Source organism: Idiotropiscis lumnitzeri, chromosome 16 (assembly GCF_059441095.1).
Source record: "Idiotropiscis lumnitzeri isolate Australia: NSW breed Sydney's pygmy pipehorse chromosome 16, RoL_Ilum_1.0, whole genome shotgun sequence".
Taxonomy (NCBI): domain Eukaryota; kingdom Metazoa; phylum Chordata; class Actinopteri; order Syngnathiformes; family Syngnathidae; genus Idiotropiscis; species Idiotropiscis lumnitzeri.
Window position 1 is genome coordinate 4,962,808 of NC_142406.1, and position 23,027 is coordinate 4,985,834.

Sequence of the window (23,027 nt, forward strand, 5' to 3'; positions counted from 1 at the left end):
CAGTTGGCCCAAAATGCTTCTGCTCATCTCCTTAATGAAAAAAATCATTACATTCCTACTTAAATGTTTATCTGTGCACACCTCTCCACTCCGCAAAAGTAGAAAAGTCTAAAGCCTTCATAATTGCACAGATTTTTTTTGGTGGACTAACTAAAGTTTTTACTTTTAGTTCTATTGCCAAACACCTATGGCAGAAATAATTGTTTCTAAAAATCTGAAGAGGATGCAATTGTTATGGCACTGAATAATTGCAATATTAAATTGTGTGTGGGGCACTACTGATCTAATGTTTTCTTCTCTGTCGTGCATGAATGCATGAAGCTCTGTGAATCTCTAGAGGAGCTGCTAAATGTCAACGGAGACCTGCGGAGTGAAGGCCATGCTATGTGGACTCTACTTGGGGACATCCTTGGCCAGGTACCACCATCACTTTTTCACACTTAGTCTTAATCCAGTTCCATCTCCATGACTGTAAAAGATTTCCGGAGTTGTTGCATGCAATACAGACCTGCAAGCAGCAATGTACTCGTTTAACAGTTGTAAAATCCATTGTAATTGTTGATTTTAGTTTTCTGTTGCATAGTGAATTTTCCCAATTTACTACCGTACTCTGAAGGCTTGATGTCCAAGACGAGTGAAATTCGTTTTCAAGTATTTATTTTTGTATTCTTAGATTGTTTCGTAGTATTAGTGCAATTCTGCAATTTGTATAGTTTTGGTTCCATTTTAAAATCCCCTAAACATTTACGATTACTTAGAATTTTAAGGCCACAATATTGCCTTCAATTTAAACTGCGCCGTCATTTCTAAACATCTCAGAAATGCTGGAACAAGCTGCAGTTTAATCGAAGTTGAATGTTGTATCATTTCATTAATTTCGACATACCTTCAAGAATTCAAGCTGTAAACTAATTATGGTTATATAAGAGCAGCTGCTTGCTGCTGCGACATGCCACAATTTACATCTGATCCGATTAGTCGACAAATCGTGACTGCTGTTGGTGATTAGTCGACTACCTAAATAATCGTTTGTGGCAGCCCTACATAGTTAAACTTAGGTGAGAGTTAGTGGGATCCAATCACCCACAAAGCACATCTACGCTCCCTTAACTAATTAATTATTCTGTGGGGGCCTTTTATCACGGTCAAGATTATTTTCATTGACAATAATTACATTTAACATGTAAGAGCTTATCTCTTGGGAATGAGTGTCAAATTTTGCTTCCTGCCACCACCACCGAAAAAAAGGCACCTAGACTTTGGAGATATACTGGTTTGTTTCTAGATTACTGTCCAGGTGCTCTTGATCAAAGAAATCACCCCACCCCCACTGTTTGTGCTCTCCGTGTGTGCGATCTGGGTCCCTCTGTGAGGCAGAACACAAACTATACAACAGCTTGTAACTTGAATTTCCCCTGGGCATTATAACCAGTATTATAAAATTGCAATATTATAGGGAAGAATCGTGGATACGAAACTCAGGACAAAAAAGTGTCTTTGTGAGCATCATTATGGTTTCACGCCTAGGAAGAGTACCACAGAGGCATATTTTGCCTTGTGGGTATTGATTGAGAAGTACTGAGGAAGGTCAGTAGTAGCTGCATTTTGTCTATGTCTTTGTGTCGATCTAAAGAAATCCTAACCCAGGGTACCCAGGGTGGAACTGTGATACTATATGAAGAAGTAGAGAAGGTAGAGGAGTTCTGAAGGTGGAGGCAAGACTTCATCAGGTATCACTTAGGAATCCATTCCTCTTGCAACAGTGATGGATAGGGTGACAGATAATGTTAGACTGTAATCCCCTTGGGTCATGGTGTTCGTTGATGATATTATCTGCAGTGAAAGCAGAGAACAGGTAAAGGAACATTAAGAAAGGTGGAGTCACACACTGGCGATAAATGATTAGGTGTCGTCATTGAGTTCCCTACAAAATGTCCATGCTCTCATATTAAGCACCCAATTCACTATTGCACAACCAGGAACATGGCTATTTAAACATGCTCAGCCTATAGTGCTGCACATTGAGTGTGAGTGATTTAGGTGAACTCTACAATTATAGCATTCAGCATTTTCTCGAGTCCCAGGCACCAGAATCAGAATCAAAATGCCCTTTATTGTCCTTATACTCAGTGTGCAATGATTGGAGAGCTCCCTCCCCAGTGCATTTATAGATAATAAAATAAAAATAAACAAAATAAATCAAAATAAACAAAACGAGTGTTGAAAAAGTGCACTTGGTGCCACATTATGTTGCAGTTCTACAAGGCAAAGGTACAGTTCAGCATAGAGATGTCTCTCGAGAAGAAACTGTTTTTCAGTCTGTTTGTCTTTGTGTTGATGTACCCGTCGCGCCTGCCAGAGGGAAAGGGGTCGAAGTGGTCTGAGCTCTTTTGATTATTGTCCTTGATGATCTTGTCAGCTCTCCTGAGACACTATGTGGTGTAGCTGTCTGACTGGGAGGGGAAAGGGCAGCCAATAATCGTCTCCGTTGTTTTGACTGTCCTCTGAAACCTCACTCTGTCTGCCTCAGTACAGCTGCTGTACCAGGTGGAGACACAGTAAGTAAGCAGGCTCTTGATGGAGGAGTGGTAGAATGCCAGCAGCAGCTTGGTGTCCTTGTTGCATTTCCTGAGGACGCTCAGGAAGTGCAGACACTGCTGGACCTTTTTTATCACTGCTGTGGTGTTGTGTGTCCAAGAGAGGTGGTACTCCCAGGAACTTGAATGTGTGGACCCTCTCCACACACTCGCCTTTGATGTAGAGGGGGAGTGGTTCACTCTTGTTTTGCCTGAAGTCGATGACGATCTTAGTTTTTTCCGTGTTCAGCTATAGATTGTCTTCCTTACACCAAGCCGTTAGTCTCTGGACCACTGGGAGACAGTAGGCAGTCGCTTCTATAACAGCCCCATGGTTCACTGGAGAGTTACGGTATATACAATCTCCAGAGTTTGGTTGTGCCCTTGCGCAGAAGTGTGTTTCTTCTGGCAATGGTGGCTCACAAGCAGTGTCACCATTACCATCAAATATCCGGAGGGGTACTTGGCTGAAAAATTTTTCACTGGGGGATGCGTCATTGGAAAAAGCTCGAGAACCACTGGTGTATGGAATTCGGTTGTACCAACAACTTTGGGAATATGGCTGCACGCCCATTTCACCGCTAATAATGTGATTTTAAATTTTCTCCTTTAAGGTATATCCCTGAGTGCTATTGAAAGATTGCTCTGTAATATGTTGCCAAAACCATCAACAGTTAAATGAAAGCAAAGCCCAATGGGACAGAATTCGCTGCAAAATGTAAACCTAACCCCTTTCAGTCACAATTCACGATAGTGAGATAATATACTCTGAATGGTCGATGCAAACGGTGAAGCTCCTTCTTAGAGAGGCTCTCTTTACGCCAAAGAGTGATCCTAATGTATAACAGTAACAGTGTTTCCTGCAAAACAATAACAGAAGTTGTCAGTGGCGACCTTATATGAATGTCTCCTGGTTTCAGCCACGAGGTTGTCTATTGATAGTACATAGATTTGCACATCCTTAGTCGCAATCTATGCTGCAGATGAAGCAAAATTGAGGTTATGAAACATAAAAGACAGCCAATAATAAAATCATAATGACAAGCGTATGCCAGGAACTGCACGATGAGCTCGGGCTGTGCAATTAATCGAAATTCAATTGTGATTACGATTATTACATTAAATGATTGGCAAAATTGGCATGATCATAAAAAAAGATTTTTTATATCATCAGTGTCCTGTGAAAAATATGAATAAATTTTTTTCAGATTTTAATTTTCTTTTCGTGAATGGAGTTTCCGCGTTTCAGATGTATTAATGTGAAAATTAAAAAAAATATAATAAAATTGGACAGGTGATTTTCACAGGACATCGAAGATATACGGTATACATCATTATATACAGTGAAACCCCGCTACTTCGCGGTTCACCTTTCGCGGGTTCAGTGCTTCGCGGGTCTAAAAAATATTCGGGGGCATTGTAGTTTCGCCGAGCGGCACGAGGGGGCGCTGGAGCGGTTAGACGGCCGGCGTGCGCCGAAGAGGAGAGTGGACGAAGAGGAGAGTGGACGAAGAAGAGAGTGGACGAAGAAGAGCACGTTCCCCCGGACACGATTGGTGGCGACGTTTCGCGCGGTTCGGACCGTACCAGAGCTCCGGCCGGCGTGCGTGGCAGTTAAGCCGTAGAGGAGCACCTTCCCCGGGCACGGGCGGTTCCAAGCGGCCCCTAAGTTTAACCGAATGGAAGCTCCAGAGGAGGAGGGCATGCTCGCGTCACAGTAAGCCGAAGAGGAGCACCTTCCCCGGGCACGGGCGGTTCCAAGCGGCCCCTAAGTTTAACCGAATGGAAGCTCCGGGGGAGGAGGGCGGGCGTGTGTCACAGTTAAGCCGAATAGGAGCACCTCTTCCGCCCGGGCACGAGCGGAGCGTGAGGCTGTCAGTTATGAATGAATAAATAAATGAATGAAGAATGACACCTTTCATTTCACTGTCATGATCCGTGCCTGTCATGCCGCGTGTGTTTTTGTTTTCTCAGCTGTGTGGGCGTTCCTCCAGCGATCGTCTCGCGCCATGCCGTCAGCTGCTGCGAGACGCGCTGATTACACTGACTATATTGTGATTATAATAAATATCTTTGTATCACCACCTTTTTTCCCGTGTCTGCGTTTGGAGAGTCCTGCTCAATCCTCCAGCTCTGCTGGAGGATCATAACATTCACAGGGCACACCGGACGGCGTACCAGCATGTAAAAGTCGAAGTAATTAAATAAATACAAAAATAAGTAATTGAATAAATACAAAAACAATGGCTGGGGAATAAAAAAACAAGTTTTAATAATAATTTTTTTGTTTTTTTTGTTATAACATGAATTTCACTCTCTCTCTACCCATATATATATATATATATATATATATATATATTTTTTTTTTAAGCATTTTTGAAGGTGCGCCGCTACTTCGCGGATTTTCAGTTTTCGCGGGTGGTCTCGGTCCCCATTAACTGCGATAACCGGGGGTTTACTGTACATAAAACAATGTTAAAATATTTCTCATTTTACAATATCTAATATGTTAGTGCATATATATACTTTAGTTCAAATTTGAGCATCCTATTAAAATTGTTTATTTAAATATTACAACAGTTCATTGGCAAAAGCGTATAGCAAGTAAACTTCAATGCATTGTTTATTTATACATGGAAACCAGTCGGATTTTACATTTACACCTGTTTTTACGATAAAATATATTTGATTTGTCTTCACATTGTTTCCAGTAATACATTTTTCTGTTTTCTACCCCCAAAAAATAATTTTTTGAATAATTGCGATTTCAATTATTACTAAAATAATCGAGCAGCCCTATGGTTAGTATATACATGTTCCCAAGGCCAGAGAGTTTCTGGAGCCATCTTTAGAGCACCAACTCTGAACTATTGAATACAGGTGCCAGGATTTTTTTCTCTAAGGTGAGGCTTGATCAATATGTCGGAAGGCTGAGGGGAAAAAATGACTTCACTTGAGTGCTCCTCTCATTTATTTGATTGATGGTAAATGGTCTGTAACTTCTATAGCGCTTTTCTACCTTCTGTACTCAAAGCGCTTCACACTATTTTTATCTACCTACTGATGACATACTTCCTCCGGTTTCCTCCCACATTCCAAAAACATGCATAGCAGGTTGATTGGACACTCGAAATTGCCCCTAGGTATGAGTGTGAGCGTGAGCGTCTCTTTGTGCCCTGCAATTGGCTGGCACCCAATTCAGGGCTTACCCCGCCTACGGCCAGAAGACAACTGGGATAGGCTCCAGCACCCCGCGACGCTAGTGAGGAGAAGCGGTACAGATAATGGATGGATGGATACTGATGACATACCATCAGGAGCAACTGGGGGTTCGTATCTTACTCTCAGATACTTCGACATGGTCACATGGCCGGGGATCGAACTCACAACCTCTAGGTTAGGATATTATACATGCGCAAACAAATACAATTATTTTAGCATTTTGCCTACCTTATACCAATACATTTGAAAATAAGTAAGTAAACATTGTTTATTAATTTTTATGGTTTTACTAATTTGTCTGCAGTTCATGATTACTGTTCAACATTTTGTTTCCGATAATGCCATGAGGTATTAGTTCGCGCATTACTATGTGTGGCATTATGGTAAAAAAAATGCTGTTATTGTGAAACCTCTATTTTGCGGAAATGAACTCATCACGGGGATCACGGGGAGTTTTGGCACCACAGTTTAAAATAAAGGATCCCCTCGTCACTTACAAATGTTTTTATTACTAAATACTGACAGGCAGAGCTGGGCACTTGACCCTTTTTTGCAGGTCAGTCCCCCGCCCTGAAGCCGCTATCTTGGTACTGTTCCGACCTTTACCCTCCTGCCTTATTCATATAAATTGTCAGCGCCCGACCTTGTTCAACCTGATACATTTTGATGATCCTACATGGACGTTTTCAAGTGCAGAACTGTGGCTCATGGATGGAACATGACTACTTTTGGAATTGTGTAATCAAGTTACATGGTTCTCTCCCTTTCCTCAGAAACTAAACACTCCAGCTGTTCTAAAAGCCCCCAAGGAGAGGAAGTCCAGCAAAAAAGAGGGGGGAACTCAAGGGAAGCCATCAAGCCTACCAGCCATTCTCTACAGGTGGGAAATCACACACATTGAAATCTTAGTGCACCTACGTTATAAATACCAAGTACCGGCGGCAGAAACAACAGGACGTCTTGCCATTTCCTATCTTTTCTTCAGCAATTTAGAAAGTGGTTTGAATGCTAATTATTGTATATTGACACACATTTTGATTCTCTTTCTTTTTCTCTTTTTTTTTTCTTTTGGTTACATTTTTCAAAATTACGCTATTGTTTGAATGTCTGGCAAGTGAACCTCCCGTCCTGTGAAAAGTATTTGTCCCCATCTCACTTTATTATTTATGCATGTTTTTCCTGCGTTAATGTTTAGGATCATCTAACAGATGAAACACAAGCTCAAAATGAAACAAAATGCAGTACTTGATACCTTACTAGATAATAATTTCTCGATAATTATTATTATTTCCTAACCAAAGTGTGCTTCAGCTTGAGGTCACAAATTGATGGCCAAATTTCACTTCATTCAGGATTTTTTCATAGAAAGCGGAATTTATGTTCCCGTCAGTCACAGCAAGTTGTACAGGTCATGAAGGAGCAAAGCAGCCACAAACCAACACACAATCGCTGCTATATTGGACGGTTTGATGTAATAAGAGACACACTTTCCAGAAAGTTCAACTTTTGGGAACAGTCCATAGAAAATCTCTGAAGTCTCTTCGGGTTTTCAAAAGTAAGACGAGTGTTTGTTCTTTTTGGTCAGTGGCAGTTTTCTCCTTTTCAATATGAATGGCTGATTGACATAGGAGGCATGTACTCCAGTCACAGAATTCCATTAAAGCTACTCTTAAATAAAAATTCAAGTTGTTTTTACATCAAGAGTTTGATAAGATGAGCATGAACAAGTATTCACAAAACTCAGAACCCGACAACGACGGTAATGAAGCCAACTAAGCTTCTTGTAAAATGAAGGCTATGTGCTTGCTTCAATAATAATGAAAATAACTAGTTACTAGCTAGTTATAAGGAAACCAAATAGTTACTAATTAGTCCTGGCTAGTTCATAGCAAGGTAGCTATAATTAAATGTATGGCTGGCTAAATCTAATGAAGTTACTACGTAGTTCTAGCAAATATAACTAGTTGCATGAATGTTAACTAGTGAGTAGTTGGCTAGTTATGGGAGGATCTTTGTTTTTTTGGGCGTATGCACGGTCGGTTGTGTGGCTGGAAAAAATGGCGGGCTGCTAAGGCGCGACGAACACTTCCAAGAATTTTCCAATTCTTAAAGACCGGAGGAGGTTTATAAGAAGCTCATTATCTAGATTGGCGACAACATCCAAGAGTTATTCAAAGACCATATGAGATGAGGAAAAACACTTATCCGATTCACCTGTGTTTTGGTCACAAATCTGCTTTGGAGACATTTATTCCTATTTAATAGCTAGCTCTGGACATTTTTATCTTGAAAAATGAATGTCTTTCAAAAGCCCCAGAGGCCTACATTTACTTTGGTTCATGGAAAGTCGGAACTGTCTCGTCTACCAAACACAAAGCCTTCAGACGTAGCCAAGCAGTGTCAGAGATTGATTTGTAGACCGGTGAAATCATCACTGATCGTTGTGACTGCACACCTGGATTTATTAGTTTTCATTGAATCAGGTTAGTGAGCCTTCTGCCTCATAAAATCCTCCTGCAAAACGTTAAAAATGATCGAACTACATGTAAAATGTGCTGTTTCTTGCCCCACGCTACCGTGATGCAAAGACAAACATCACAAAATATCTTCCTGTAATAAGGCTAAGTAGTTACTAACTAGCTAGTTATTATTTAAAGAATAAAAAGAAGTCATTTGAACCTCAAAAACATACTAGACATTACATTTTAACAAAATGATTAGTATTGTATTTTTTTTCTGGAGGACATCATCCTCACCCAGCAACTGAAGGCAAAAAAATAAATAAATAAAAATCTTAAGTAACCGCCTTCAGATATTTCGGTGTTGAGCTGGACACCGTTTTGTCTGTCAAAAAGCATGTATCAAAACTGTATCCTGTAATTTATTTCACTTTAGATATGTTCGCCACTAAATGAGCGCGGATGCAGCCAAGTTGTGTCTGCAAGCTTTTGATTTTACTTGCTGCATTACTACATGGTCTCTCGCAACTAATACTGTTTCGCAGCCACTCAGCTTAAACAGGCCCGCAAAATATTAGACAAAAAACATCTGTCATATCACCACTGCAAGATAGCTAAAAAAAAAAAAAATAGGTTAACTTTACAAAATGTAATGTAACATGTTAAAACATTGCAATTTGACAGCACAGAATCTGAAAGTGTTTGTGATAACGTGACGAAGTAGCAGTCAGAACGACTCAAGCCTCCTCCAGAGGAGACTGTTATGTGAACTTTAGATGCTCCACATTTGGACAGAACTGCTTCTCGGGTAAGGCTGTATCCTTACCATGAATTGTTGGAGAATGTGCAACAGTTTAAATTGAACCTTAAGAAGTAGTTGAAAGATGGTCAGCCTTCTAATCACAAAAGATATCAATCACTGGTGGATAAGTAAATAATTGTGTGTCTGTAATCCATTTGGACTGTTTTTGACGCTCTCTTCACTGGTGTTTCTGGGATATTTCATCTGACTTTGTGTATAGATTTTATGAGTTGACTGCATAAACCTGCTGATACTGCTTCTCTCTCTCTCTCTCTCTCTCTCTCTCTCTATATATATATATATATATATATATATATATATATATATATATATATATTGTAGATGGCATTATTAAAGCCTTAATGCCAGTGATTAACTCATTCACTACCAGCCAAGTAAAAAAAATGTATCTTTGACGTATTTATCCGTCAATGGTAGTGAATGAGTTAATTAATTTTTTTTTAACTCAGTTTGATTTACTTAACAAATAATTTGCCTACTTTGCAAATATTGTAGCACACACAAAACACCCTGCTCAAGTTTCCACTTGGCCTTGCAAAGCAACACTGCTGAACTGTGGAGTTTGTGGGCAGTTTTGAGAAATGTTTTTAAGAAAAATACCTGTAAAGATAACTCTGTTTAAATTATGTTCAAGAAGCAAAGAAAGCTATTAGAACAGTGTTTTGATTTCAAATATTCTTCATATTTGGTGATTTTGTATTAATTCCAAGATGTTATTCAAGTAAATATGTTTCAAGCTTCACAAAAAATAGTAGTAGAAAAAGGTGATTAATCGCAATTGATCATGGAATTTTTCGTGATTAATTAGTTAAAAAAATAATCACTTGACTTCACTCGTGTATATATATATATATATATATATATATATATGTGTGTGTGTGTGTGTGTGTTTTACATTCTTTGTATTAATAATTACCAATGTATACAACTGTCACTCATAAACAAAATACTGTGATTGCAGCTGCGGCATTTGTAAGAAGAACCAAGACCAGCATCTTCTTGTGCTGTGTGACACCTGCAAACTCTACTATCATTTGGGTTGTCTAGAACCACCACTGACACGCATGCCCAAAAAGACCAAGAACAGCTACTGGTAAGTTGCATAAAATGAAAATGAAGTAACAACTACTTGTCCATCCATCCATCTTCTGTACCACTTGTCCTCACTAGGGTCGCGGGGGGTGCTGGAGCCAATCCCAGCTATCTTCGGGCAGTAGGCGGGGGACACCCTGAATTGGTTGCCAGCCAATTGCAGGGCACACAGAGGCGAACAACCATCCGCACTCACACTCATACCTAGTTGAGGAAACCCACGCAGGCTCGGGGAGAACATGCAAACGTCACACAGGATGGCCGGAGCTGGGATTGAACCCACGCCCGATGCTGTCTCTCACTGTGAGGCCATCGTGCTAACCAGTCGGGCCACCGTGCCGCACAACTACTTGTGTTATCTAGAATTATATAAAGTTTACAGAATTTTGTCGTTCAGTTATTTGTCAGTGGCCTGGATACCCATCCGTCATTGTCAATCAGACATAATTTCAAGCCGAACCAAACTGTAATCGTCATTCGGTCAGTACGCCATGTGATTTCAACCACACTTTTCGTTAGTAACTTTCCCTAGTCCATTTAAAAAACAACAACAGGTGGAAAATCTAATTTTATTTAAATGGCAAGTGCACTGTATATCAATGTATCTCCATCTTTAGGCCTCTTTAAACTCCTGTGTACGCGCAAACTGCAACACGTAATTGACGTGTTGTGTTGCGTGGCGGATCTGCGCCACGGCTGCAACATATGTCATGGACACGTCAGAAATTGTTGCTGCGCGTAGAATGCATCGTGCTTTCTTGCTCTTGATTGGTTCGTTTAGTCACATGCTACGATGACATGCCAGACTTGATTCCACACCACACAAGGCCTCTAATTCTATTCAACCTTTCACTTTCAAAAAATAAAAGTTTCAATTTAAAACTTAAATAAAACAAAAAAATTGTAAAGATATTTTTTCTTAAAAATTAAAAATAATAAAAAAGAGACAAAAAAATTGCACAGTCGATGTCTTCGAGACGGAAGGCGGACCTTTCGAGCTGAAAAGGAGGGCGTTCGTAGGGCCGAGGTGGCAGACACGTCGTATCAGCGATGGGAGCTAATTTGACGGGTGGGAAAATTATCGGTGGTGCACCAGCAGGAGGTCCTGAAGACGACCCAGGACATGCTGGAGAGACTATGTCTCCCGGCAGGCCTGGGAATGCCTGGGGATCCTTCCGAAAGCGTGAGAAGACGTAGCTGTGGAGAGGGTAGTTTGGGCTTCCCTGTTGAAGCTGCTGCCTCCGCGACCCGACCCCAGATAAGCGGTGGATGATGGATGGATGAAATAATAATTGGATAAATGTCAGGTTTAAAAGGTCCTGACGCCTTCATTAGACTGAATTAAATGCAGAGAACCAGAGGAATAACCAGGGAAGGCTTTGTCTTTTCTCCATCGCGATGGGAGGAGAAGCCAGGAAGTGAAGTAGACCTCTTGCCAGTTCACTCTCCCGCACTCTCACTGGCTTCTTCGCCCATCCCTCTGGACTTTATTCAAAGAAAAACGAAACCTATGGAAAGTGAAACTTAAAACAAGCGTGTGGGTGTGCGCATGTGTGCTGAAGCAATGATGTGCGTGTCTGTGAGTGTGTGTGTAATTATCATTGATACAAATAGTGTATAAAAAACATGATTAAAAATACACAAACTATTTACATACTCTCACAATAATAAATAAATAAATAAATAAATTTAAAAGATAATAGTAATTTTTCAAAAATGTAAAAAAAACTCGAGAATATCTTTGTAAAAAAAATTCTTGTATTCAAAGCTACTTTCTGAGCTCATAGCTCATTAATTAGTTGCATACTTCTCGCAGAATATTGAACGTGACCCAGAAGTTTTCACACCGCCATATAAAGGAGCGTCTCAATTGACACGTCAACGTACAAGTGCTGAGCATCAAGAGGCTTCGACAGGCTATCTTAAATCAAGGGATGTCAGACGTAGCCTCTGCTGAAGTCCTGTGTCTCCTTGATGCTGAAATTAACTTTGGTAAACGTTGACATGAAATGGATGGATGGAGACTGTACAGGAAGTGCAAAGCGTTTCCATATATGGTCAATGCAGTCCACTCCAGCAAAGCCGGTGTGTTCACACAAAAAATATACGCGAGACAGGCGGGACATGTTTTTGTCAGCCGTTAGTGAAACGGGCGTCCGTCAGTGACGGACTTAGAGCTTCGTCGGTACTTGACCCGGTTACTGATGATTGCACTGATGGACGAAAACCGACTTCCGTCGTTATTTTGCACGATGTCTTTATAAAACCCTGACTTTAATTTGTGTATGATATAGTGAAGACATCCTGGTCAGTTCTGTTAAATGAAAAATTGCTATATGATCCAGAATCACAGAATCTGAGTAGTTACAAGGTAAGTTTCATTTTACAATAATTACAAAAAGGGCCTTCATCGTACAAAATATAATTTTCCTCACTACAACATACTGTACAACATACGTTGTTGTATCACACAACTCTATACCATCCTCTATATTGCTGGACCAATCCTCGGCTTGGGCGTATCCACTCGAGCGGCTTTTTCTTGCTGAAGCCGAGCTCAGAGTGTGTGGAGAGGGAAGTCAGAAGAATATTTTTACCCATAGTGGCAGCATTTCTACATTGTGTGTTTGTAATGGACACTTCGGCTAACATGAAAACTCTTCACATCCACAGCATCAAACAACTTTACCAAACCAGCTAGGTAATATGTACTCATCAGAAGCTAATTCTGTTTGCCAAATCTAACCTATGCTTCTCAATGCAATCCAGTTCTACTTACATTTTACTTTTGAAATGATAGTGTTGCAGCTGTACAGTGTAGTCCTGTGGCCAGCCTTCAACCTTTAATTGAAAATGGTCGATTTTCTCTGACCCTCATTGCCAAATTATGGGCTCAGAAACTCTGTGTTTAGGAAATCGAAAATATGGCGACTTCATAATTTGTCAAAATTACACATTACAAACACATTTATTGAAATAGGCAGGCAACAATAGATTTATGTTTGTTTTATTTTAGTCACTCCAATTACCAACTATAAAGCATTAAAAAGTCAATTTTCATCAATGTGTCCCTGTTTGATTGGAACATGAAAACAAATAACAAAAGATGTTTTGGATTTCTGATATTGTAATCAGTTCTATTCTGTGAAATGAACTTGTTGTTCACAGGCAATGCTCAGAGTGTGACCAGGCAAGCAGCGATGAAGCTGACATTGCTATGGAGACATTACCCGACGGTACTAAGAGGTCCAGGAGGCAGATCAAAGGGCCAATAAAATTCATCCCGCAAGAGATGTCGCCAGAGCCCAAAAAACCTCAAGTGAGAGGCACGGTGTGTATTGACCCTCAGGAACTTTCAAATATGTTAAGTGGAGACAAATCCAATTAAAGCTGTTTTTACAGATCCTTCTCATGGTGCAGTTATACAGTACCTAAAAGCAGTGATAAGCACTTGACCCTTTTTGCCGGACAGTCCCCAAGCACTCCGGCCTCTATCTCGATACGCTTATTCATAAAAATTGTCTGCCCCTAACCCTCTTTCACCACCACAAAATAAATAAATAAGAGGCTGTGCATGACATCGCTGTGGGAGAGATGCGAACAGCAGGGTTTTATTTAAACATTAGCTGGCTAATTTACTGTTCAGATCTGCTTGCCTTATGGGCTCATTTTGGTCTTATTTGTCTCCTTCTACTTATTAGTCTCCTTCTTCTTTCTTCTTCTCCACAAACGTGCCCAATACAAGTAAGTACGCACTGTTGGTGTTATAGGGAATGTTGTATTTCCCCCCATCCCCTGGTAATGGTATGCTCCAGTAGCAGGTGGGAGTCGCGGGTTACTTGATGTCAGAATCAGGAAATACAAGCACACTTGAATGCACGCCACTGTCTCACGTCTCTCTTCATACACAAATAGTTGGTAGTCTGATGCGTTTGGAGGCAAGTTTGTGCCGTTTGCGAGTAGGTTCAGCGCACGCACGAGGGCCAATTCGTGTGCCAGACTAAAATCCACCTCCGGCCTTTGTTAATGGATCCCTTTTTTAAAAGTTGTCACCTCACGCCCCCGGCCCCAAAAATTAGCACTCGGCCGGGCCGGATGGCTCAACCGTTACGCCCCTGGGACGGACTGCCCAGCTTTGACTTAAAGTTTGACCGAAGACCGTTGCGTGATGCTGGTTGAATTTCGATCTGACTTTTAATATAGTGAGTCGAAACTGTCACCCTCAGAAATTAACCATAGCAGCAATGATTTAAGTACCATCATTAATCATACATAGTATGCTTAAGTTTGACAGTTTTATCAAATCAGTAGGACTCTGTTAACTAATTAACTGCCAGTGACAGGGAAAATGTATTTTTCGAATACAGACATTCAAACCGAAGTACGTATTCATATTTTCCTTGCGGGTGCAGCATGTCTGGTATGATTTTGTGTTTGTGCGTGTGTAGGATGATTATTATTTGCTAACGTTAGCTGTTGATCAACGCTAAACATGAAAGGTGCTATGTAATTGGCTGGCCTGGACTATACATGCAGCGTTAATATGAAAAGTCCGCAAAAATGACTCGTATCATTTTAATTTTGGAGATGCGCTAAATGACTTTAACGTTACCAAATTTTTTCTTAGTCACTTTGGTACATTTTTCGGATCAGAATTGATATATCCAAAACATTAACTTGCGTGTCTCAAAACAAAACATAGAAAAAATGCAAAAGTCATTTGCTTTCTCAAAAGCAAATGTTACTTTCACTGAACCTGTCACTGCCATTAATTGTTTTTGTCACTGTGTACGGATAAGTCGGTCAAATTGTTTAGTCATATTGTCAATATAACAATGTACTCTGGGAGGGATATTCAGTAATGTAAACAGTAATCAAAATCTAAGTTACACCTTTGTGTATTTGTAACATTGATTAGATGAGACCGGCCTTATTTCGCTTTTACTGTTGGCACTGTAATTTGTTGACAAACCAGCTCATTGTGGGAAAAAAAAGACACCACTTAATAGCAAAAAAGCAAACAAATTAAAGAAAAGTATAAACATGAACAATTTCCTTTGGGAAAATTAAAAATCTCCTTTGGGAAAATTACAAAACTACATGAACATTGCTAGGCAATTTGGTGACTGGTGGTTGTGTTACTTTGGGTGCTAAAAGCAGCTGTAAACAATTCAATGCACTCTGCAGACACTAGACGTACAAATGATCGCTGTGACTGGCTGTCGGCTAGAGAATCAGTGCACTGGACAAGAACCAGAAGTGACGAAAGTGGACAAACTGATTTTTTTTAAGCTATTTCTCAAGAACTAAATCAGCTTCTCTGATTTCACTTCTTCTCTATGGACACAACAGCTGGCTGGACCGAAGAGCGCTTAGACAAATTCACCACTCTCATTCATTCGAACTACTTCTCAGTAGTTGGCGCCAGCGTCTGCTTTTGCGGTGTGTTCTTCGGTTAGTTTCCAGTCCGACGTGCCGACTTCTTGGCCGACGCGACAGTTGGCCACGAAGGCCGACGCCGGATTGGTAGGTCGAGGCCTTAGGTCGATGTAGTTATTATTGTGACAGGCCAAGAGTCCTGGCCGGTTTTGGAAGCTGGTCGTGTATGTTGTATTCCTCTTGGTCCCACAGCCCACCATGATATTGTCTTACATTGTTTATATTTTACCTTGCTTTGTGCTTGTGTTGCTGCTGCATGTGACGTAATAGGTACTCTCTCAACACCGATTGGCTGTCGGGGACGCAATCGGTACTCTCTCAGCACTGATTGGCAATCGGGGACGCCACGGAAAGTTCACATTTATTAATGCTGGGGAAATGGGCAAATAAGCAACATTTTTCTTGAACTACTTCATCCGCGCTGCCAGGCAAGCATTCGCACCTGATCGCATTAACGACATTGACTGTATAATATGTCTTGGTCAGCGAAATGACTCTGGTCGGTCGCCCTCAATGACTCTGGTCGGTCGCCCTCACATCATGTGATGAATATCATGGAACAGATCCTGCTTCACCACTTGAGACTGTAAGTGCACATGCCATGACCATCTGCAGTTAGCATATCAGATGAGAATGGAGCACGGTGTCATGTTTTCACTACACTCTCCCCACTCTCACTTGCCCAGTGGCGGTGGTGGTCGACATTTCTGGACTTCTCCAATGACTTCAACGCTATCCAGGCTGTGCTACTCAGGGACCAACTGGGCCATGGGTTTTAGTTCATGCCTCGTGACTTGAGTTGCAGATTATCTGAGATGCAGACGTCAGTATGGGAGGTTGGGGGACTGCAGATCAGACTGCATTGTGGGCGCTTCAACGGTGATTTTGCACTTTTCAGTCCTGTTCACCTGTCCACTTCAAACTTCAAGTACAACTCCAAGCTTGAGAGGTTTACAGGGGACACTGCAATGGGGTGTTGTATTAGAAATGGACAGGCAAAGGAGTATTGATCAGTGATCCAAGACTGTCACATGGCGTGAAATGATTGGTGGTGGACTTAAGGAGTACCAGGCCTCAGCCGGACATATACCTGGATGAAAGGCTGAACTGGATTGCCCACTCCAGGTTCATCCCTAAATGCTGAAGGGTTGTTTTCAATTCCTTTTCTTTGTGAAATCACTCTTATTGGCTGCAGCATTTGGGTATATGGTCAGTTTGTTCATTCTACAGACAATGGTACACTGCCACCACCTTTAGCTGGTCAGAGACTGGATACACACTCCCACACAACCAGGTCCACTAGAAATATATACTTTATTAAATATTTCATTTAAAACCCTAACACATTTCCCCAACTAAATCACACAAGGACAATAACAAACAGGACAAAAGATAAATGCATAAAACCGTTGGCCACTTAACTGGCCCGATGGCCAATAGCCCCTCCCCACGGTCAAGGCTTAAGACGCCTGTCTGTCCCGGCTCCTCACAGGAGGACACCTCAGGGGAAGTTACCGACCCAGCGCCGGAATCGCAGAGTGGTTGCTGACGTAGCAGGCGCTCGTAGGTTGATCTGGCACTCCTACACACCCCGACCTAACAAGACTCGCCCTATATATGGGCCCCTAACGCTGGAACAACTGACCCTACACTTCGCTGACTTCGCCGCCAGCAGCCCTAGTGACTACGAATGGCACCCACCCAACACTGTTGAGTGCACGACCGTTGCCTTGTGCGCCGCGCTTGCCTCGCCAGTCGCTCTGCTGTCCTCCACATGGCTCCACAGAGACACCCCTCTGTCATCTGCCCCATTATTATCTGTTTGCCTCCCCAATCACCTGCAGCTGCGGGATCTCCCTTCCTGACACAGGTGTAGCCCATCACCCTAATATGTCTCTGTCTCGCTGGCCAGCATCCCCGCAACATCCACTACAAGATGTTGCTTTCATGTGATGAGCTGTGACATTGTCTCACAAGATGTATCTTTTGTTCATTCTGATTGCTGACAACAAACCAAACAACAGGAATATTCAAATAAACCATCGACATTACAGTAAATATTGCGCATCAGCACCAAAAACAATAGAGATTTAGGAAAGAAGAGATGGATTAATTTCTATGTGGGACTCAAGTCGAGGTGTGCTGTTGCTGGATAAATCTAACGTACTAAACTTTGCTTGATAATCGTTCTCTTTTTCTTTTTGCAAGGATACGATTTTAAGTCTGTTGTCTGACTTCTGTAGTGAAGAAAAGTAAACTAAAAGATGCTTGCTGCTCCATTTTTTTTTAACTGAACCCTACACTGCATCCTACTTATCTGAGCCGACCATGCTTTAATCCAGTGATATAGAGCCTTCTACAGCCGCCCCCGAGAGACTTTCAAGATTCTGATCTGACAGCTTTGTGGCACTGGCAGGGTAGTTGTTCACCTCCGCTTTGCTTTTTCCTCACTGCCAATATTTGACCTTCTCACACCCCTCTGGGAACTCCAGGGAACTTTGCTCTTGTTGCAAGAACACCCCCAACAGTCCGTATTGTTGTCGGGCTCAGTTACAAAAAAAAACAAGAAAAGAAAAGAAGCAATAACATGTCCCAGCAATTTTTACGTGCTCAGCATTATTTTTGAAAAGGCTTGTCTGAGACATGGGTACAAGACTGGATGAGGACACAAAATAAAGACACCACGACCTGGATACAAAAGCAAATATGGGCCCTTGCTGACTTAAGTATTGTGGAAGCATGATTGGTTGTTGACGAAAGGCAGAAATGCGTCCTGAGTCCCACCAAGGTGGCTTTCAGCAAGTTATTGAACCCATGTGGAGCTCGCTGATTCTCTCCTGTATTTTGTTTTAAATATGTCTACAAAGGCTACCAGAAATACAATCATGTTTACATGAATCATGAAAATGAATTAGGTATTAAGGCTGCCAAGATTAGTCTAATTATCACGACGCCTTTGACGCTAAAAATCGTTGGCAATTACTTTTAATAGTCGGTGCGCCATTTATTTATATATAAGTATGCCCATCTGCAACACACATGCGCATTATTGCTAATCCGGGTCGTCCGTGATGTAAAACTGAAGCATTGTGGATACCGTAATTGAACAAGGCCCACGTAAGCAACCCAGTCTGAAAGTCCGGGGTTATTTCACAAAATGACTAAATACGTTGTGAACCTCCCTTTCATAGCAGCACAGCAGTGATAAACGAGCATCCAAAAAAAGGAAGCTTGTTATAACTGATGCTTGATTTTATTTCTGACATGAGGATATTATTTTCTGGAAGCTTGTTGTTCGATGGTGTGTGTCTGATGGAACGTCACACGTATGTCTTGTTGTTGTACGCTAACATATTGTAACGTTCTGGGATTATGACGGCATTAGTCGGCAAACTCAGGTTTATTAAAAACCATAACACAGTTTCTAAATAGCCGCGTTAGACATTGAACCACTAAAGCACATGTGCTACCTCCTGGTCAGTCGCGAGTCTTGACCAAGCACAGAGTGTTGCATATAAAAACTCGGAAATCTCAGCACTCATAGTAAAAAAAACACGAACTATTTGCCACAAGGCCTTAATGGCAACACATAACAATAAAAGACGTAACCTACCTAGGGAGCTAGAATATTCTAATTTAAAGTGCTAAAAAATTATGTTGCTCCCTCTTTAAAGGGTTTTTATCTATTCCAGGTTCATACCACATTTTGAATGTGTAGCTCAGATTATGCATACTAGAGGAGCAAAACAAAACGTTTTGGATAAAGGGTAAATAAAAGCAAAATTAATAACCAATCCAAATATTTATTTTTGTTTACTTTAGCCGACTGCATTTCCCTAATTTTACTCATATGATTTCACTCCCTTCTACTTTAGAATTAGAATTAGAATTAGAAATCGCTTTGTCATTGTACTCAAGTGTGCAACGAGATTAGAGGGCTCCCCTCTCCAGTGCAATACAACAATAATACAGACAAATATATAAATTAGATGAATAAATAAGAGAGTGCAATGGAATTTAAAAAAAGGGTTGGTGTCCAAGAAGAGCGAAATATGTTTACAAATATTTGTTTTTGTATTTTTCTTATATTTTGTGCATCTCAGCTTTGTGTATAGTTCTTGGTTCCATTTTAATATGCACTAAACCATTACTGCTAAAAATGTTAAGACCACAGTACCACCTTCAATTTCAATTGCTCCTATCATTTATTAATATGTTGCGAATGCTGGTACAAGCTGCAAAGTTTAATACAAATTGAATACATTATCATCTTAACTGTCTCTATTTTTCATGTGTACATACGTTAAAGAATTCCAGCATTAAACTACAGATGGTGATATAAAGCCAGGTGCTTGCTGGGGAGATTTACAGATGATCCGATTAGCAAAATAATTGTTTGTGGCGGACCTAATACATATGTCATTTCTGTGCCAAGACATTCTCTTTTCAGAAAAAATAAAGGCTTTTCACACTCTCGGAATTCATACGCACATTCTCTTTTCATTGGGTTTTAGCCTTTTCACTCAGTGACCTGTAAATGTAGACTTTCATTTTGCCTCACCAATCTAGAATACTTTTTGGGCTCATCCATGTACTTTGGGGTGGTGGGAAACCCTCAGATAACGAGCAGTCTTGGGTCACCTGTTTTCTGGGTTTGCTCATTTAACGATGTTATTCTTTCACAACAAGTGGCAAAATGGCCGCCCCCTGAGATGGATTAAAAACGGGTGGATTATGCTGCTCAAGTCATAATCTAGAAATACAATATGCATCGCAATACCATTTTTAAACTAGTAGGGCTGCATAGAACATATTATTGTAAAGAACATTTTTGACTTTTTACCCCAGAAAAATGAATGTCACAAATCTCTCTCTCTCTCTCTCTCTCTCTCTCCCTCTCTCTCTCTCTCTCTCTCTCTCTCTCTCTTTCTTTTTCTCTTTCTCTTTCTCTAAATGAATATCCTGTTACTGGCACTTTGTTAATATCGTCTGCTATGAAGCAATGCACACTTGTTAAAGTGGCTCAGAAGTGCATAATTAATAGCTTGATTTTTCCCTGCGATTTCTAAGATGCCAGCAGTTTTAGTATTCTCACCTGAGCAGAGTTTCGATCTGTGCGGCTAAGCATCTATCAGCTCATGATTAGCCAAACTACCCTAAGAGGCACCCAATGCATAACAAATATGAAATGCACCGAGTGAAGCAGCTCTTGGGTCGGAATTTTATTACATTTTTCTGTGGACGATATCTTGACACTAAGTACCCCATCTGGTATGTGACATTGAGCCAGAAGCAACAGATGGAATTGTTTTCACAGTCTGTTAAATATTTTGTTGCTATTCATTATTGCTTTAAAACTTATTCTCCAGCAGCTCCACAAGAACATGTAAACACAAGTGTTGTGGATGAAACTTATAGCAAGGAAACCCCGTCATCAAAGTCACTCAAAATTTACAGATTTTAGAATTTTCAGTGATTTTTGGTGCACACATAAGGCACAACACATGATAAGGTGTCTCGTCCATTTTGGAGCAAATTTAAGACTTTTATGTGCGCCTTTTGGGTGTGAAAATTGAGTAGTTTAGATACTTTACTTTTACTTTTAAATGTTTTTAAAGTTTTCTGTCAATATACGTTCTTTTCGTGAATTTTCTTAGGTCCTTTTGTTTTCGCTGCTTTGCTTCTGAATGTCGCTAACTGTTTTTTGTAAATGCTTAATGAGGTTGTCTTTGCGTGTGTGAAGCACATTGAGTTGTATTCTGTGTCAAATGTGTTATATAAATAAAGCTGACTTTCCTTGCCTTTAAGTCACCTTGGGTAATACAGTCAAAATCAAATACAGTCCATAATGGATATTGAGGTGTGTCAAGTAAATAACTGCAGTTCAACTCGTTTTTAATATGAGGCATGATTTTCTTGATTTGGTTTCCCTGTACATTTTTTGGATTGCCTCCAAACAGGAGCTGAGTTACAGTTTTGTAAAGGAATACCACCATTCAGAAACATTACAAACAAAACAAAACAAAAAAAAAACAGACAAATGCCAAATCAACAAATTATTTGGTTAATTGACACTAACTTCTTCATCAGTGTCAATGTGAGTGTGAATATTTGTTTTGTCAACATGTACCCTGTAATTGACTGAAAACCATCCTCGTACCCAAGGTCATATTGGATAGGCTTTAGCTAGAGCTGGACAGTCCGTCCCAGGGGCGGAATGGTCCAAACGCCCATTTTTGGGGCGTGGTGGAGGGTGACAAATTATAAAAAAGGGCTCATTTAACCAAGGACGGAAGTGGATTATTTTCAGTCCAACACACGAATTGGCCCGCTTGCGTGTAATGTGTTCGTGAGGCGCCCAAAAGTTCATCTAAAAAGTTACATCAGAACGCGTCAAAAGCGCCACTACTAACTGTTTGTGTATGAAGGGACGTGAGACAGCAATGTGTGTTCAAGCGTGCCTGTATTTCCTTATTCTGACATCACATAACCCACGTCGCCCACCTGCTACTGTGGCATACCATTATGAGGGGGGGGGGGCAATACCTCAGACAGCGAACAGAGGGGAAGTCAAACCGTTAAACAACTTGGGTTTGATGAAACCCTTACCACCATAATAAGACCATGATAAGGTAAGCGGATTTGAATAGTAAATTAGCCAGCTAATGATTTTTAAAGGGGTTGTGGTCATGCAAAAATGTAAAAATTGAGCCCAGTAATGAATGGGCACCAGGTGGTACTATTTGGTACGATCATGCGCACATTCTCTCATACCGGGTACTGGAACTTCAGTAAACCTCATGGCTTTTAACTGAAAAAAAATAGAATCGCAGCTTTACAGTAATTTGGCCTACTTTGTAAGAAGACTTCGAATGGCCCGATAAAGTTTCCATCATTTAACAGGACAGGTTCCACTTCGGTCAGTCAGTCAGTCAATATTGACAAAGGGCTTTTCATAAGAAAAATGAATTAAATAAAAAAAAAAGACTTAAAAGTACTTTACAGGGTTAGAATCAACCCTTCCTGCCGCCATGTCACACAAACTTGCACGCACACACCCACACACACACGCACGCACACACACGGGTTGAAAATAACATAGTGACCTAAGGCTGAGGACAAGCGAGTCCACTTGCTCAGCGTCATCTCCAGAGGTTCTCTTCTGAAAATAGATGTAAGGGTGCTTCCAGCATTGCTGAAGAAGTTGGAACGTTTAGGATGTTAGCTTGGCAGGGCTCTGAAGTGATGGACAAGCCAAGCATGTCTTAAGACCTAAATATGAGTATCTATGATGCATCTTCAAACGGTACATGAAGTAGCACAAGGTGTGTAACATCCATCAGCTCAGTGATGTCATAGAGACGTGGAACATGAAAAGTAGCAAACGGATATTTATTGAATGTTGTCACAAGAGAA

The 23,027-nt window shown here is 40.8% G+C and overlaps 1 protein-coding gene across 3 annotated transcripts in view; it reads left to right on the plus strand.

The window, feature by feature from the left end:
* Positions 1-23,027, plus strand: part of LOC148321040 (PHD finger protein 14-like) — an 87,161-nt gene that overhangs the window by 25,349 nt on the left and 38,785 nt on the right. For 2 of the 3 annotated variants that reach the window (XM_088319087.1, XM_088319089.1), the window contains exons 11-14: positions 322-417; positions 6,572-6,678; positions 10,042-10,173; positions 13,341-13,503. In XM_088319087.1, coding sequence (XP_088175213.1) covers positions 322-417; positions 6,572-6,678; positions 10,042-10,173; positions 13,341-13,503 — 498 coding nt within the window. The remainder of the gene's footprint in view (positions 1-321; positions 418-6,571; positions 6,679-10,041; positions 10,174-13,340; positions 13,504-23,027) is intronic. The other variant, XM_088319088.1, reaches the window with a different exon arrangement.